General features: G+C 43.3%; 1 protein-coding gene across 7 annotated transcripts in view; it reads left to right on the plus strand.

The window, feature by feature from the left end:
- Window positions 1-17,295, plus strand: part of FHOD3 (formin homology 2 domain containing 3) — a 494,140-nt gene that overhangs the window by 416,860 nt on the left and 59,985 nt on the right. For all 7 annotated transcript variants that reach the window (XM_082667774.1, XM_082667775.1, XM_082667777.1 and 4 more), the window contains one exon: window positions 3,841-4,721. In XM_082667774.1, the coding sequence (XP_082523900.1) occupies window positions 3,841-4,721 (881 nt within the window). The remainder of the gene's footprint in view (window positions 1-3,840; window positions 4,722-17,295) is intronic.

Below are 17,295 nucleotides of genomic sequence, written 5' to 3' on the forward strand. Positions count from 1 at the left end.
CCATGAATTACATATACAGTAAAAGTAGCCTTTAACTATGCAGGGAAAGTAAAGACATTCTCAGTTAAAGAAAAACTAGGAGAATTTGACACTAGCAGACCTACCCTTGAAGAATGGCTAAAGGAAGTTCTCCAAACAGAAAGGAAATGATGACAGAAGAAGGCTTGGGACTCCAGAAAGAAAAGAACAACAGAATGGATAAAAATAGGGGTAAATTAAAAAATGCTCTCTTTTTACTCGTGAGCTTCTTAAATCATATTTGATAGTGGAAGCAAAAATTACATTTGATATATGGTGTTCAGTACATGTAGAGGAAGTACTTAAGACAATTGTATTTTTAAAAGTGGGAGGGTAATGGGCTCGAAATGGAAGTAAGGTTTCTACACTTCAAAGTAGTAAATACCAATAGACTAAATAAGTTAGTGTATATATTGTAATACCTAGAGCAACCACTAAGAAAATTACATGAAGCCATGTACTCAGAAACACTCTAAATGAATCCTGTTGAAATTCTAAAAAATGTTCAAGTAATCCACCCAAGACGAGAAAGGAGAAACAGACACTGAAACAAAGAGATCAAACACAACAAATAAAACAGCAGACTTAAGCCCTAACATATCAATTAAAAGACAGAGATTTGCTGAGTGTATAAAAACACAACCCAGCTACATGCTATCATATACAACACTCATTTCAAACGTAATGACATGGGCAGATGGAAAGTTAAAAGTTGGGAAAAGATATCATGCCAACATTAATCAAAGAAAAGCTGGAGTGGTTATATTAATATCAGATAAAGTAGACTTCAGAGCAGAGGAAATTACTAGGGACAAAGAAGCACCGTACATAATGATTTTAAAAAGACCTAAATGAATGAAGAATGTAAACGAGAAAACCAGCATTCAGAATGTTACCTGATTATGATTATGCTCTTTCCCCTGTTGCCAAAATAAGTAACTGCCAACATTTCCCAATAAATGGAGAGAGTGAGGCAGTCTGTTCAGAGAGACTCAGCCACTTTATCTGCCACAGCCTCCTGGCATCAAAGCAGTCTCCCTATTTACAGCACTGTCTGACCAGCTGTAGAAGTTTTTCCGTCGTGTCCTCAAATGCCACCTCTTCTCTCTTTGATGGTGGTTATCGCCTAAGTGTATTTTGTTTGTGAAACCAACCTACAAGAGGGCTTAAGAGCTCCTTGTTCTGGTGTTGGTCGCTTGGTGAGCTTAGGCCACTGTCGAGGAGAACATAGAGGACAAAGCTACACAGGAAAAAATGGAGCACCAGGGGGCCTCTGTGCTTCCCCAGTAAATACCTCCTCAAGATAAAGGCCCAGCTATGTGGGAGAGACCAGTGTCCCCCCCCCCCCAGCCCGTTTGATCTGGCTCTTCTTTGGTAGAAAGAAGACTCCTGATGCTCATGTCCACGGCCTAGGTCTTCTGCCCCCTCCCCAAACAAGTATCCACACAGGCCCTAGATATCTGATGGAACTCACATCCTGAAATGCCCACTGCACAGCCCTGCTGGCCCTTAGGAAGCAAATTCAGAGGGATAACATTGGTGACCATTCATTCATTCATTCATCCTAGGTGCTGGGGATACAACAGGGAACAAAACAAACCCAGACCCCTGCTGTTGTAGCGTTTACATTTCAAGGAGGAGCACAGCTTAACAAGTAATGATAACCATTCCAGTGATGGGGCAGAGGCAACAGTAAAATCAAAAAGGGAAACGTGTGGAAGATTAGACAGTAAGAAGTGCTTGGGCAGAAAATAAAGCAGGAAAGGATGAAACTGGGGGGGAGAGGGAGGTTTGCACAATTTTAAATAAGGTGATCGGGGAAGATTTCACTGGGAAGATACTATTTGAGCAAAGACCTAAAGGAAGTTGAGAAGCAAGTTGTGTGATTACCTGGGTTTGTCCCAGGAGGGGCAAAGATCCTGAGGCTGGATCACCTCACGCCTGGTGAGTTCTAGGAATGTCAGGAAGCTGCTGTAGCTGAAGAGGTTCACGTGTGTATATCTGGGGTGGTGGCAGTGGTAGAGGTGGTGGTAGGAGAGGAAAGAAAATTAAGGTGGCATCACACATGGCTTGGGAACATTGACAGGTCATTGACTTTTTGTCTCAGTGAAATGTGGCACTATTAGAAGACTTTAAGCAGAGAGATACGATCGGACATTGTAACACATCGCGTGGCTGTGGTGTTGAGAACTGACCGCAGAGGGACAAGAGTGGAAGCCGAGACCAGCTAGGGGCTCCCCTGCAATACCGTCGGCAAGAAACCATGCTGGATCGGACCGGGGTCATGGCAGGAGTGGTGACGAGAAAAGTGGCTGGATTCCGGATGTAACATGAAGATTTAGCTAACAGGATGCCCTGCTGTGTGGGGTGAAAGAACAGGATAAAAGTCAAGGATGACTCTGAGGCTTTTGGAATTGGCAGCAAGATGGGTGAAGTAGCCATGTCTGAGGTAGGAAATGACTGCAGGAGAAGCAGTTTCAGTGAGTGGATGGGAGTGAGGGCAGAAGGTGGTATTTCAAGCCCTGAGACTGAATGAGATGGTGACTAAGAAAGTGAGAGGAGATGGAGAGAAGAGGTCCAGGGACACTTAAAGACAAGGAGGAACCAACCCAGGAGACTGAGAAGGAGCAGCCAAAAAGAAGGAGGCAAAGCAAGTGAGTGCAATGTCTGGGAGGCCAAGTGAAGAACATAAGTCAAGGATGAGGGAGCGACAGCTGCGTCTAGTGCAACAGCAAGGTCATCGGTCACCCGGAAAGGAGCCTCTTTGAAAGGGAGCAAAAACTTCACTAGACTGGCTTCAAGAGAGAATAAAGAAAGAAACTGGAGATAGCAAAACAACTCTTATAAGCAGCTTTCCTTTAAAAGAAAGGAGAAAATTTGGATTATAGGTGGAGGCATAAGTGGAATCAAGTGAGGTTTTCTGTTTTTGTTTCATGGGTAAAATTATACCATGTTTATATGCCAGTAGGAAGGCCTAGTAGGGGGAGCATGGGAGATGCAGGATGGAGAATTGCTGGAGTGGCTTCCGAATGCACGAGTGGAGCGGTTGACCCCCGCTAAGAGGACGGTTTGTCAGTGTCACAGGACAGAGGCCATGGTCAGGGTTCAGGTGCAGGTGGGTGGGTGGAGGCAGAATGGAGGCCCTGGAAGATCTCTGACTTTGTCTATTAAGTTTTTGAAACAGGAAACAAGGCCATGCTTGCAGAGGATGAGATGGGTGGGGGATGCTAGAGGAGAGTGGCGGTGTGTGAAAAGTCATCTAGGAGAGGTCATGGATGGGACCGCCAGGCAGCATCACCTGAAGACTGGTGGCCATGAACTTAAAAGTGTGACCAATGGCATGGTCTGTGCATTTCTCCAGACACTTTGGCTGCCCTGGTGCAGAGGTGGAGTAGGGGGAGAAAGGGGGATAACTCTACAGCCTTTCCAACATCTGCCACGGGTGAGCGAGCATTTCCTTGCCTCCCTGTGTGTAGTTAGGGCAGAAGCCCCTTAGTTATCCTGGGTGGGTCCTGACCAGCTGTCATGGGTGGGCAGCAAAGGTGCGGAAAATTTTTCCCATGAGCCTAGGCCAGAGCCACAAGCGGTGTCATACCTACAAGAGTCTTGGGTCCTAGAGTGGGTCATTGGCTCTTTGATGTAGCATCTCTTTCTGATCAAGAGCATCTTGTCAGGCATGACCACCTTCCTCTCCAATTGCTTTATTTCTGTGCCTTCCTGAATCCCTCTGTGTGCAATGTCCACATGTTGCCTAGCTGCTTTTCTCATAGTACTGAGGCCCATGCCACGTTCTCATCTTTTGTTTTCCTGTGAACTTTTCAGGTTTGTGGTCTGCGGGTGTTCAGGATGCCGGTGTAAATGAGCAGTGTGGCGACATCCTTACCAGCAAACGGTTCATGCTGGACATGCTGTATGCCCATAACAGAAAGCCCACGGATGATGAGAAGGGGGAGGGCGAGACCACGAGGACCGCGCAGGGGGCGGAGGCCGTAGCCAGCCTGGCCAGCCGGATATCCACCTTGCAGGCCAACTCTCTGGCCCAGGATGAGAGCGTCAGGAGGGTGGACGTTGGCTGTCTGGACAATCGGGGCAGCGTGAAAGCCTTTGCTGAGAAATTCAACAGCGGGGACCTAGGGAGAGGGTCCGTCTGCCCTGATGCCGAGCCCAATGACAAGGTCACGGAGAAGGTGTCGGCACAGCCCAAGACGGAATCTGACTACATCTGGGACCAGCTCATGGCCAATCCGCGGGAGCTCAGAATCCAAGACATGGATTTCACTGACCTGGGAGAGGAGGACGACATTGACGTCCTGGACGTGGACCTGGGTCACAGGGAGGCCCCGGGGCTGCCTCCCCCACCCCCGCCCACCTTTCTCGGTTTGCCGCCCCCTCCCCCTCCACCCCTGCTGGACGGCGTGCCTCCCCCTCCAGTCCCCGGTAATTTATTGGCTCCTCCTCCAGTATTCAGTGCTCCTCCTCAGGGCTTAGGGTGGCCCCAGGTACCCAGGGGTCAGCCAGCATTCACCAAGAAAAAGAAGACCATCCGTCTGTTCTGGAATGAAGTGCGGCCTTTTGAGTGGCCGTGTAAGAAGAACGGCCGCTGCAGAGAATTCCTGTGGTCGAAACTGGAACCTATTAAGGTGGACACTTCCAAGCTGGAGCACCTGTTTGAGTCTAAATCGAAGGAACTGGCTGTCTCCAAGGTACCGCTAGCATCCAGCATGCCTCTTGGTTTGCAGTTACTTTCAGCTGTTGGGTGGAATGGAGAGATTTGTTCTATATAAAATGCCCTTCATGTTGCTCTTGCTATTTGCTAAAAAAGCGAGTTGGTATACAAATCTAACCTTTAATACAGTACTCTCAGTGCCACATGCTAGGTGTGAGCTAAATGCGTAAGGGACACTTCATTGCTAACATGGACAGCAGCTTACTAACACCAACAGGCGAAATAGCTTTCACAGAACCCAGTAACCTTGAGGAAGAAACAAAAGGGTTACCCAGGGAATGTTAGTATGGCCCGACAGCAGATGTTGACATTCTCTAGAGAAAAGTAGGCTTGCTAATTAATCAAACATACCGACTTCGTCCCGGGGATGTGTTTATTCACACGTAACCTTTGTTGTTTATGGTTGATAGTAGTAGTTTGAACCTCAGCTGTAACCACACAGTGCTTTCACAAAGGCAATCCGCGTGGCATTTCTTCAGATAATCCCCTGGCTGAGTCAGCATGCTGCAACTATCTAGATATTTCCAAATAACCATATAGTTAGCATCCTGTAAACATTACACATGCATCTAGATTGCTTATTTTTCATAGATGTTTGAGAACCCTGTAGGCATTGCTGCTGTGATATTTTTAACAGATATTCTATCCACTTTTATAAATGGAAAGCTTGTGCATGAAGTTACTGGACATCAAAGGTAAAGTCATGGCTAATGAACACTGAGGAAGAGGCTGCATGATGCTGTCACAGATTTTATTTCTTATAATTCACTGCATTAATAGGGTCTCCTTTACATATCTTAAAGAACTGTTTTTTAAAAAAAAAAAACTCTTGTGATTCTGGGTATATTACAATTTTAAAACAGGTTTAAGACTATCTTCTCAGGAACTAAGGGTAAGAGAAAATGCTTTGTAAAGTATAGTTTAAACATGTAAGAACTTATTATTGTGAATTAATTCCAGCTCCATGGGTTGCTTCACTTAGCATCGTATTGGGTGAGTATAAAGATGCCTGAGTTGGGCTCCCTGACCTGCCAATCGGGCACTGAGTTTGAATCAAAAAGTATGTGCAGCATCCTCAGGACAGGAGTATCCTTCAGACGAGGACCGAGTGATGGAGTTAGCGCCTGTCACCACTGTGTGATGCTGAAAGGCTAGGGCGGGAGCTGTAAGCAGTCAACTTCCTGTTAAAACCTGTGCCTGGGGGTCTGGATCTACCTGCTGCTCTTCCTGAGTTGGCTTTTACCCTTGCAATGATTTCTGCCCAGTCCCAGCAAGGATGTGAATCTAAACCATTTCCAGCCCTACCCCACCCCACCCCCGAGTCAAGATTAAAGTTTTCTCCTGTTTACAAATCAAATTGCTAGGATCCAATACAGAAAATCGTGCCACCAGTCCTCTCCTCCAACTGGAAGTAGACCCCCTCTTGTCCTCTCTAGAAAATGACACTAAGAGAAGTGATGTTGGGCACCTGCTCTTGGTGTCTCTGTGTCCTGACTTCCCAGGACTGGTCACGTGTGGTGATGAGCCACCCTCATGCCCCCTTCAATTCTTACTGTCAGACCTGGCATCTGGGAGAAAACTGGCCTGGCGGGGTTGAAACAGCAGACGTGGTGGCCGGGAGTTACCTAGGATGTGCCCTCACTCCCTTCACGCTCCAACACGCTGATCTGGTTGGCCCGTCTCCATCGTCCCGCGTGGCTGCCTGCACCCTCTGGGCTTTCCCTGGTTGCTCCTCAGCCTCGGAGGTTGCTGACGGGGAGGCTGGCTCTTGACTCAGGGTGGGAAGAATAAAAGAGTAACAGTTTGGCAGTGAAGGCACTTCTGACTTCATTTTTACAAAGGAAATGGCAAAGTTAAAAGCTTCCTTGAGAATACAGAAAATGGGTTCACCTCCCCCGCCTCCTCTTGATCCCACTGTGGTCGGTGATAAGAGCCTGGTTGCTGCCCTCTCAGTAGCCCAAAGTTCCAGTCGTGCTTGAAGTAGGTGGCAACCTCTTAAAATCCTTTATTTCCCAGCTTAAGGACAAATGTTCGCCTAGCTTTTATAAAGTGAGAGCATAAGAGGAAGAGTAATATATTGAAAAATTTACCAAACTGATTCCAGAATGTTCTACAGTGAGACCCAGGAGACCATCTTGGGAGGCTAGGAAATGTGAGTAGGGGGTAATTGATAAATGTTACAAAAGGTGAGAATACAAACTGGAGCATTGAACCTGTTATGTGTATGTTACCCATACAGGTACAACCAATTTTACTTCTGTTTCTAATCCTCGACTGTGATTTTCATAAAACTCAGCTGTAAACAGCCACTTCCGAATTCTGGCTCATGAGAAGTTTTTCATTAAACGCGATAGAGTGCATCAAAAGTAAAATAGACTTCACAAGGCAGCACAGAGCAAAGGGAATCAGTTGTAGTTTCCATCAGAAAACTTACACCAGACTAGAGATACAGGGCATGGTTATGACCAACCGAGTTACCTCTAAAGAGCCATGTGCCAGATGCAAGGCTGGGTGACCACGTAATGGAAATGATAAGGACGGAAAGGTGTGCTTTTTGATTTCCTTTCCAAGTAGTTTCTGGAACTGGATCTACTTTTATCTCACAGCAGGAGATATATGTATATAGGTATAATATATATATAGCTTTTTGTTTGAATTTTATTTATTTTTTTTATATAGCAGATTCTTATTAGTTATCCCTTTTATACACATTAGTGTATATATGTCAATCCCAACTCCCAATTCATCCCACAACCACCACCACCACCCCCTTTACCCCCTTGGTGTCCGTACATTTGTCCTCTACATCTGTGTCTCAATTTCTGCCCTGCAAACCAGTTCATTTGTACTATTTTTCTAGGTTCCACATATATGCATTAATATAAGATACTTGTTTTTGTCTTCCTGACTTACTTCACTCTGTATGACAGTCTCTAGATCCATCCACGTCTCTACAAATGACCCGATTTTGTTCCTTTTTATGGCTGAGTAATATTCCATTGTATATATGTACCACATCTTCTTTATCTATTCGTCTGTCAATGGGCATTTAGGTTGCTTCCATGACCTGACTATTGTAAATAGTGCTGCAATGAATATTAGGGTGCATGTGTCTTTTTGAATTATGGTTTTCTCTGGGTATATGCCCAGTAGTGGGATTGCTGGGTCATATGATAATTCTATTTTTAGTTTTTTAAGGAACATCCATACTGTTCTCCTTAGTGGCTGTATCAATTTACATTCCCACCAACAGTGCAAGAGGGTTCTCTTTTCTCCACACGCTCTCCAGCATTTGTTGTTTGTAGATTTTCTAACTGGTGTAAGGTGATACCTCATTGTAGTTTTGATTTGCATTTCTCTAATAGTTAGTGATGTTGAGCAGCTTTTCATGTGCTTCTTGGCCATCTGTATGTCTTCCTTGGAGAAATGTCTATTTAGGTCTTCTGCCTACTTTTTGATTGGGTTGGTTTTTTTAATATTGAGCTGCATGAGCTGTTTATATATTTTGGAGATTAATCCTTTGTCCATTGATTTGTTTGCAAATATTTTCTCCCATTCTGAAGGTGGTCTTTTTGTCTTGTTTGTAGTTTCCTTTGCTTTGCAAAAGCTTTGAAGTTTCATTAGGTCCCATTTGTTTATATTTGTTTCTATTTCCATTACTCTAGGAGGTGGATCAAAAAAGATCTTGCTGTGATTTATGTCAAAGAGTGTTCTGCCTATGTTTTCCTCTAAGAGTTTTATAGTGTCCAGTCTTACATTTAGGTCTCTAATCCATTTTGAGTTTATTTTTGTGTATGGTGTTAGGAAGTGTTCTAATTTCATTCTTTTACATGTAGCTGTCCAGTTTTCCCAGCACCACTTATTGAAGAGACTGCCTTTTCTCCATTGTATATCCTTGCCTCCTTTGTCGTAGATTAGTTGAGCATAGGTGGGTGGGTTTATCTCTGGGCTTTCTATTCTGTTCCATTGATCTATGTTTCTGTTTTTGTGCCAGTACCATACTGTCTTGATTACTGTAGCTTTGTAGTATAGTCTGAAGTCAGAGAGTCTGATTCCTCCAGCTCTGTTTTTTCCCTCAGGACTGCTTTGGCTACTTGGGGTCTTTTGTGTCTCCATACAAATTTTAAGATTTTTTGTTATAGTTCTGTAAAAAAATGCCATTGGTAATTTGATAAGGATTGCATTGACTCTGTAGATTGCTTTAGGTAGTATAATCATTTTCACAATATTGATTCTTCCAATCCAAGAACATGGTATATCTCTTCATCTGTTTGTATCATCTTTAATTTCATTCATCAGTGTCTTATGGTGTTCTGCATACAAGTCTTTTGTCTCCCGAGGTAGGTTTATTCCTAGGTATTTTATTCTTTTTCTTGCAGTGGTAAATGGGAGTGTTTCCTTAATTTCTCTTTCAGATTTTTCATCATTAGTGTATAGGAATGCAAGAGATTTCTGTGCAGTAATTTTGTATCCTGCACCTTGCCCAAATTCATTGATTAGCTCTAGTAGTTTTTTGGTGGCATCTTAAAGATTCTCTACGTATAGTATCATGTCATCTGCAAACAGTGACAGTTCTACTTCTTCTCTTCCAATTTGTATTCCTTTTATTTCTTTTTCTTCTCTGATTACCATGGCTAGGACTTCCAAAACTATGTTGAATAATAGTGGCGAGAGTCGACATCCTTGTTTTGTTCCTGATCTTAGAGGAAATGCTTTCAGTTTTTCAGCATTGAGAATGATCTTGGCTGTGAGTTTGTTGTATATGCCCTTTATTATGTTGAGGTAGTTTCCCTCTGTGCCCACTTTCTGGAGAGTTTTATCATAAATGGGTTTTGAATTTTGTCAAAAGCTTTTTCTGAATCTATTGAGATGATCATATGGTTTTTATTCTTCAATTTATTAATATGGTGTATCACATTGATTGATTTGCGTATACTGGAGAATCCTTGCATCCCTGGGATAAATCCCACTTGATCATGGTGTATGATCCATTTAATGTGTTGTTGGATTCTGTTTGCTAGTATTTTGTTGAGGATTTTTGCATCTATATTCATGAGTGATATTGGTCTGTAATTTTCTTTTTTTGTAGTATCTTTGTCTGGTTTTGGTATCAGGGTGATGGTGGCCTCATAGAATGAGTTTGGGAGTGTTCCTTCCTTTGCAATATTTTGGAAGAGTTTGAGAAGGATGGGTGTTATCTCTTCTCTAAATGTTTCTTAGAATTCATCTGTGAAGCCCTCTGGTCCTGGGCTTTTGTTTGTTGGAAGATTTTTAATCACAGTTTCAATTTCATTACTTGTGATTGGTCTGTTCATATTTTCTATTTCTTCCTGGTTTAGACTTGGAAGGTTATACCTTTCTAAGGATTTGTCCATTTCTTCCAGGTTGTCCATTTTATTGGCATAGAGTTGCTTGTAGTAGTCTCTTAGGATGCTTTGTATTTCTGCGGTGTTTGTTGTACCTTCTGCTTTTTCATTTCTAATTTTATTGATTTAAATCCTCTCCCTCTTTTTCTTGATGAGTCTGGCTAATGGTTTATCAATTTTATCTTCTCAAAGCACCAGCTTTTAGTTTTATTGATCTTTGCTGTTGTTTTCTTTGTTTCTATTTCATTTGTTTCTTCTCTGATCTTTATGATTTCTTTCCTTCTACTAACTTTAGATTTTGTTTGTTCTTCTTTCTCTAGTTCCATTAGGCGTAAGGTTAGATTGTTTATTTGAGATTTTTCTTCTTTCTCGAGGTAGGCTTGTATAGCTATAAACTTCCCTCTTAGAACTGCTTTTGTTGCATCCCATAGGTATTGGGTCATCGTGTTTTCATTGTCATTTGTCTGTAGTTATTTTTTTATTTTCTCTTTGATTTCTTCAGAGATCTCTGTTATTTAGTAACGTATGGTTTAACCTCCATGTGTTTGTGTTTTTTATGTTTTTTTCCCTGTAATTCATTTCTAATCTTACAGCGTTGTGGACAGAAAAGATGCTTGATATGATTTTAATTTTCTTAAATTTACTGAGGCTTGATTTGTGACCCAGGATGTGATCTATCCTGGAGAATGTTCCGTGTGCACTTGAAAAGAAAGTGTAATCTGCTGTTTTTGGATGGAATATCCTATAAATATCAATTAAATATCTCTGGTCTATTTTGTCACTTAACACTTGTGTTTCCTTATGAATTTTCTGTCTGGATGATCTGTCCATTGGTGTAAGTGAGGCCTTAAAGTCCCCCACTATTATTGTGTTGCTGTCAATTTCCTCTTTTATAGGTGTTAGAAGTTGCCTTATGTATTGAGGTGCTCCTATGTTGGGTGCATATATATTTATAATTGTTATATATTCTTCTTGGATTGATCCCTTGATCATTATGTAGTGTCCTTCCTTGTCCCTGGTAACATTCTTTATTTTAAAGTCTCTTTTATCTGCTATGAGTATTGCTACTCCAGCTTTCTTTTGATTTCCATTTGCATGGAATATCTTTTTCCATCCCCTCACTTTCATTCTGTATGTGTCCCTAGGTCTGAAGTGGGTCTCTTGTAGACAGCACATATACGGGTCTTGTTTTTGTATCCATTCAGCAAGCCTGTGTCTTTTGGTTAGAGCATTTAATCTATTCACGTTTAAGGTGATTACCAATATGTATGTTCCTGTTATCGTTTTCTCAATTGTTATGAGTTTGTTTTTGTAAGTCCTTTTCTTCTCTTGTGTTTCCCACTTAGAGAAGTTCTTTTAGCATTTGTTGTAGAGCTGGTTTGGTCGTGCTGAATTCCCTTAGCTTTTGCTTGTCTGTAAAGCTTTTGATTTCTCCATCGAATGTGAATGAGATCCTTGCCGTGTAGAGTAATCTTGGTAGTAGGTCCTTCCCTTTCATCACTTTAAATACGTCATGCCACTCCCTTCTGGCTGTAGAGTTTCTGCTGAGAAATCAGCTGTTAACCTTATGGGAGTTCTCTTGTATGTTGTTTGTCGTTTTTCCCTTGCTGCTTTCAGTAATTTTTCTTTGTCTTTAATTTTTGTCCATTTGATTACTATGTGTCTCGGTGTGTTTCTCCTTGGGTTTATCCTCTATGGGACTCTCTGTGCTTCCTGGGCTTGGGTGGCTATTTTCTTTCCCATGTTAGGGAAGTTTTCGACTATAATCTCCTCAAATATTTTCTCAGCTCCTTTCTCTCTCTCTTCTCTTTCTGGAACCCCTATAATGCGAATGTTTTTGCATTTAATGTTGTCCCAGAGGTCTCTGAGACTCTCTTCATATCTTTTCATTCTTTTTACTTTATTCTGTTCCATGGCAGTGAATTCCACCATTCTGTCTTCTGTCTTCTGACACTTATCCGTTCTTCTGCCTCAGTTATTCTGCTATTGATTCCTTCTAGTGTATTTTTCATTTCAGTTATTGTATTGTTCATCTCTGTTTGTTTGTTCTTTAATTCTTCTAGGTGTTTTTCTTTAATTCTTCTAGGTCTTTGTTAAACGTTTCTTGCATCATCTCGATCTTGGCCTCCATTTTTTTTCCGAGAACCTGGATCATCTTCACTATCATTATTCTGAATTGTTTTCTGGAACGTTGCCTATCTCCACTTCATTTAGTTATTTTTCTGAGGTTTTATCTTGTTCCTTCATCTGGTACATAGCCCTCTGCCTTTTCATCTTGTCTATCTTTCTGTGAATGTGGTTTTTGTTCCACAGGCTGCAAGATTGTAGTTCTTCTTGCTTCTGCTGTCTGCCCTCTGGTGGATGAGGCTATCTAAGAGGCCTGTGCAAGTTTCCTGATGGGAGGGACTGGTGGTGGGTAGAGCTGGGTGTTGCTCTGATGGGCAGAGCTCAGTAAAACTTTAATCCACTTGTCTGATCATGGGTGGGGCTGCCTTCCCTCCCTGTTGGTTGTTTGGTCTGAGGTGACCCAACACTGGAGCCTACCTGGGCTCTTTGGTGGGGCTAATGGCGGCCTGTGGGAGGGCTCACACCAAGGAGTACTTCCCAGAACTTCTGCTGCCAGTGTTCTTGTCCTCACAGTGAGCCACAGCCACCCTCGCTCTTCAGGAGACCCTGCAACACTAGCAAGTAGGTCTGGTTCAGTCTCCTATGAGGTCACTGCTCCTTCCCCTGGGGGTCCCAATGTGCACACTACTTTGTGTGTGCCTTCCAAGAGTGGAGTCTCTGTTTCCCCCAGTCCTGTTGAAGTCCTGTAATCAAATCTCTGTAGCCTTCAAAGTCTGATTCTCTGCAAATTCCTCCTCCTGTTGCCGGACCCCCAGGTTCGGAAGCCTGATGTGGGGCTCAGAACCTTCACTCCAGTGGGTGGGCTTCTGTGGTATAAGTGTTCTCCAGTTTGTGAGTCACCCACCCAGCAGTTATGGGATTTGATTTTATTGTGATTGTGCTCCTCCTGCCATCTCATTGTGGCTTCTCCTTTGTCTTTGGATGTCTTTTTTTGTGTGTTCCAGTGTCTTCCTGTTGATGATTGTTCAGCAGTTAGTTGTGATTCTGGTATTCTCATAAGAGGGAGTGAGAGCATGTCCTTCTACTCCACCATCCTGAACCAATCTCTCTATATAGCTTTTTAGTAAGATGATTTTAATTATATTTTGAGGAAAGAGACAGAAATCCTGCACTAAATTTCATCATGTTGAGTCTCTTCTGCCAGTCTAAGATGTGGAGAATGGCTTAAGAGGTGGTTAAAATGACCCCAGGGTAGGATGTCAGGGCAGAAAGCCCCTGGGGGTGGGGAGGTACCCTCCATGGACTTGACATCAGTCTGAGGAGCCTCAGGAAGTGACCTTCTACCCCTGTGCCTAATCCAGGACAGCCAATTCCCTCTTGCCCCCAAAGGGCAGCTTTTATACTCTCAGATCCAGAGAGACCACAAAAGGTATGGAGTGGAAGAGGCACACAGAAGGAAGAAGTGTCCTGTTTTCCCCTTTGGGGACTCATTGCTGTCTTACTCACCTGGGTTCATTGCTTTATTAAGGGGAGGGGGCTCCGGAATGGATTTGGAGAAATTTGTTCAACTTTATTTACCTTGAAGTTTCGAAATATATCAGAAACTATTAGCAGTGACTCTTTAAGAAAATTCAGAGATGATGATTTATTGGTCTGAGGTAAGCCCTGACCTGGGTTATTTTGAAAATCTCCCCAGGGTCCTAGCCAAAGTTGTGAACCATTGATTTAAGGTGAAAAATGAGGCACCATTGAGGGGGGCATTGTTCCCACCATCACTTTCCACATTGACTCCTTCACTGGCCCCTCACGTCCACCTCCATTTTATTCTCCTGAGAAGAGAGGAAAATCTTCCTACCTTATATTCAAGTTCAGATCATAAGGAAGTATGTTATTTTATTGAACAGCACCCTCAGAAAACCTGAATTCTCCCTGGAAATTCCAAACCCAACTTTGGAGCTTATCTGGGGTGATCACACACCCTAGTGTATCCAAGATGATCCTGGTGTGTGTGGAGGTCCCAGCATAATTATTAAGAGTACTCGCTTCCCCTCTCAAAAGTCTGCTGGTTAGGGTACTAGATAAACTACATTAACATTGGAAATGTATTTTTTTTTCCGTTGGCCTCTGCTGTAAAAGACTCTAAGAACAAATATGGGAAGTTAACATTTTTTTCCTAAACTTACCAATAAGCGAGCCTGTTCGGGCCAGGTCCTCAGAAACTCTATTCCTAACTAAAGGTTTTTCAGCTTTTATTTAGGTTTCTTTGGCTTTTGGATGTGGGGTATCTTTGGCTTTTCGATGTTGTTGTTGTCTTTTGCCTTAATGCTTTCCCATGTATATGGCCTTCTCCCTCGTTACAGGACTTAGGGAAATTCCATAGCAGTCACATCGTTATGACATCTGTATTGTGGCATCACTGTCATTGTCACTTTCTCAATGGACAGTTTCGAAAATATCCTGTAGCATCACTCTTGGCAGTTAGCGGGGAACGAGGAGGAATGATTTACCATTTCTAGAGCTCATGCCTTGCTGAGCCAGCCCCAGGGTCTGTGACAGTGATGCTGACAAGCGTTTTGAGAGGTCAGTCGCCTTTCATGGAAATGCTCTCAAACTTAGCGGTATTCTCCAAGACTCTGAGTTCTCTTAATAAATCATGTCCTTAGCCCAGTTTCTGTTTTCAGTCACAGCACCCTCTGTGATGACAAGTTCTGTGTGCTGAATAACTGCTTTTTAAAAACTGCATCCTTTGTGTCTAGTAAAATTACTCTTTAAAAATTCAAAGGGGTGACTCTCCGTGTCAACATTTCAGAAAACTTTGGAAGGCAAGCCCTATCCACCTGCCCAGACTGTGAGCCTCCACAGTCTTTGCCCGTGCTCCCCTCCCTACTCTGCTCACGTTGTCCTCTCCTCCCACGTGGAATTTTATGCCTTCAAGGTGGCCCTTCTCTGGACCTTGGCCGTCTTTATCAGGGTGTGCCACGGCTCATTTACTAGATCTACTTCCCACACCAGGCACTGTCCATGTGCCTGGGAGTCTGCACAGACTCTAATGAGCATCCGTAAGCTCTTTTCATTCATTCAGGAAGCCCCGGGCAAGTTGTCCATGTCCCCGGGAAGCAGCTCTGCAGGCTAAACTGAGTATCAAGTCCCTGCACTGTCTCCTGCAACTATCACTATTCAGGGTGGGGACACCGGTCTGCTCTGACGCTCCTGTTTATGTAGGTGCCTTTGATCAGTAAGCGTGGTAGATGCATTAGTTATGAAAAATACACTTTGGTAAACCATATATTTTTAAAATACAATGTTATTAGGTTAAAATGATAAAAAAAAAAAAAAGGAGTCATTGGTAGTGAAAAAAGCTAAGAGCTAATTCTTAGAAAGCACTATTTTCCAGGTATTGTCCTGAATACTTTACATGTATCAATACCAGCAATACTCTTCTAATAGTCCCAGCAGACACTTCTGTTGTGCTTACCAGGGGCCAAGCCTTGTTCTCACTGATTTATATCCATTGTCTCCTTTCATCCTCACAACAAACCCTGTGAGATTGGGTCCCAGAGAGGACAGGAGACACAGAGAGATTCAGTGACTTGGCAAGGTCTCCAGGCTGTGAATGGGTCAGACCCCAGCTGACCCCCCTGGTGACTTGATGCTCTGCATATTTGCAGTTACCCTTCAGGGCTCCTGAATCTGTTCGTGTCATCCCTGGATGACGTTTTGTTTCGGCTACTTTCAAGCTCATGCTCTGAACACTTCCTCGTGCTCTTCCCTTGGGGATTTTTAAATCTTGTCATTTTTTAAAAAAAAGATTCTCTCTTTCTCCTTAATGATCTGTATGCTTTGCTACTGAAACTTTAAATTTCATTTGGTCTGGACTCTACCTCTAACTGTGTGACCTTGAGCAAGTCGGTCAACCTCTCTGAGCCTGGTTTTGATTATGGGGGGAAAAAAAGAAAGAAACCAGGCGTGATCCTGTGTGCCTGACCTCCCAGGGTTGTTCGGTAGACCCAGTGCAACAGGGGAGAATGTGCTTTTGTGCTGTGTTAACAGGTCAGTCTTTTTTTATGCTATTGATTTTCTTAGCCTTTGTCTCAACATGACTTTCCTGAGATTCCGATGTGAGATTTTAAATTAGCCTCTAAGCTTAATGACTACTATTTAGCGTTAAAGTTTTCCTTTCCACTTTTTCCTAACTGCTGCCTGAATATTCACCCTTCTCTTTTCCAAAACTGAATGATTACGAGGGGGAGTAATGGTCTCCTCCTCAGGATATTGAATGCTGTCAGGTTGTGGTCACTCTTACATGGCGGTCACCCACCCCATAACCATTCAGAATCAAGTTTGTCTCTTTACTTGCAGATTCTAAAAGACTTGTTCTTGGAGGCAATACTTTGTTCTATCCAAAAACCTGACTTGCATGTCTCCTCCCTGCGAGGCCTGTGGTCATCCATCTCTGTATCAGGATTGGCATTGCCCCGGAGTCCCCCTGAGAAGACCTGAATAGGTGGTTTAACCGTTCTAAAAAATATTCCTGTCGTATGTGACTTTCTGCCCCTTGGAGTGGCTGAGTTTGCAGGGCCCAACCTCTTGGAGCTGGTTGGTTCTAGAGAGACGGCCCCCACCCAGGGAGCTGACCACCAGGTGAATCTAGGGCTGCAGAGGAAAGTCACAGCCCTTACCTCTAAGCCTTGGCAGTTAGCACTCACTGCTTAAATTGAGTACCTCTTCTTTGCTTCTTAGAAATTCTGTAAGTCTTGTGGTCATGGGCACCGCCTGTTTGAAGCTTCCTCCTGGAGGAGCTCACTTCTGCCTCCTGGAACTGGACCCTCAGCCCTCTTGGACAGCTTGGGAGAAAGGAGCTGAACTGCCTTGGTGACTTCCTTCCTGCCCCTTCTCTCTAAGAGGTCTCTGCTGGCCCTGACAGCACCTCTTGCTATAGAGGGTAACCTCAGTCTCTCACCCTTTTGGCTGTTACACCCTCTCCCCACTCCCTGCAATCTTCTTGGCCAAGTCAAAATCAAACAGAAGCCCTCCATTCCATGCAAACCAGAAGCATTTCTCCAGAGACTGTATTTCTGGAAGGGCAACTGTTGGCAGGTTGGAGGCTCCCTGATAGTT

The sequence above is a fragment of the Grampus griseus genome, assembly GCF_964374135.1.
Source record: "Grampus griseus genome assembly, chromosome: 12".
Lineage (NCBI taxonomy): Eukaryota > Metazoa > Chordata > Mammalia > Artiodactyla > Delphinidae > Grampus > Grampus griseus.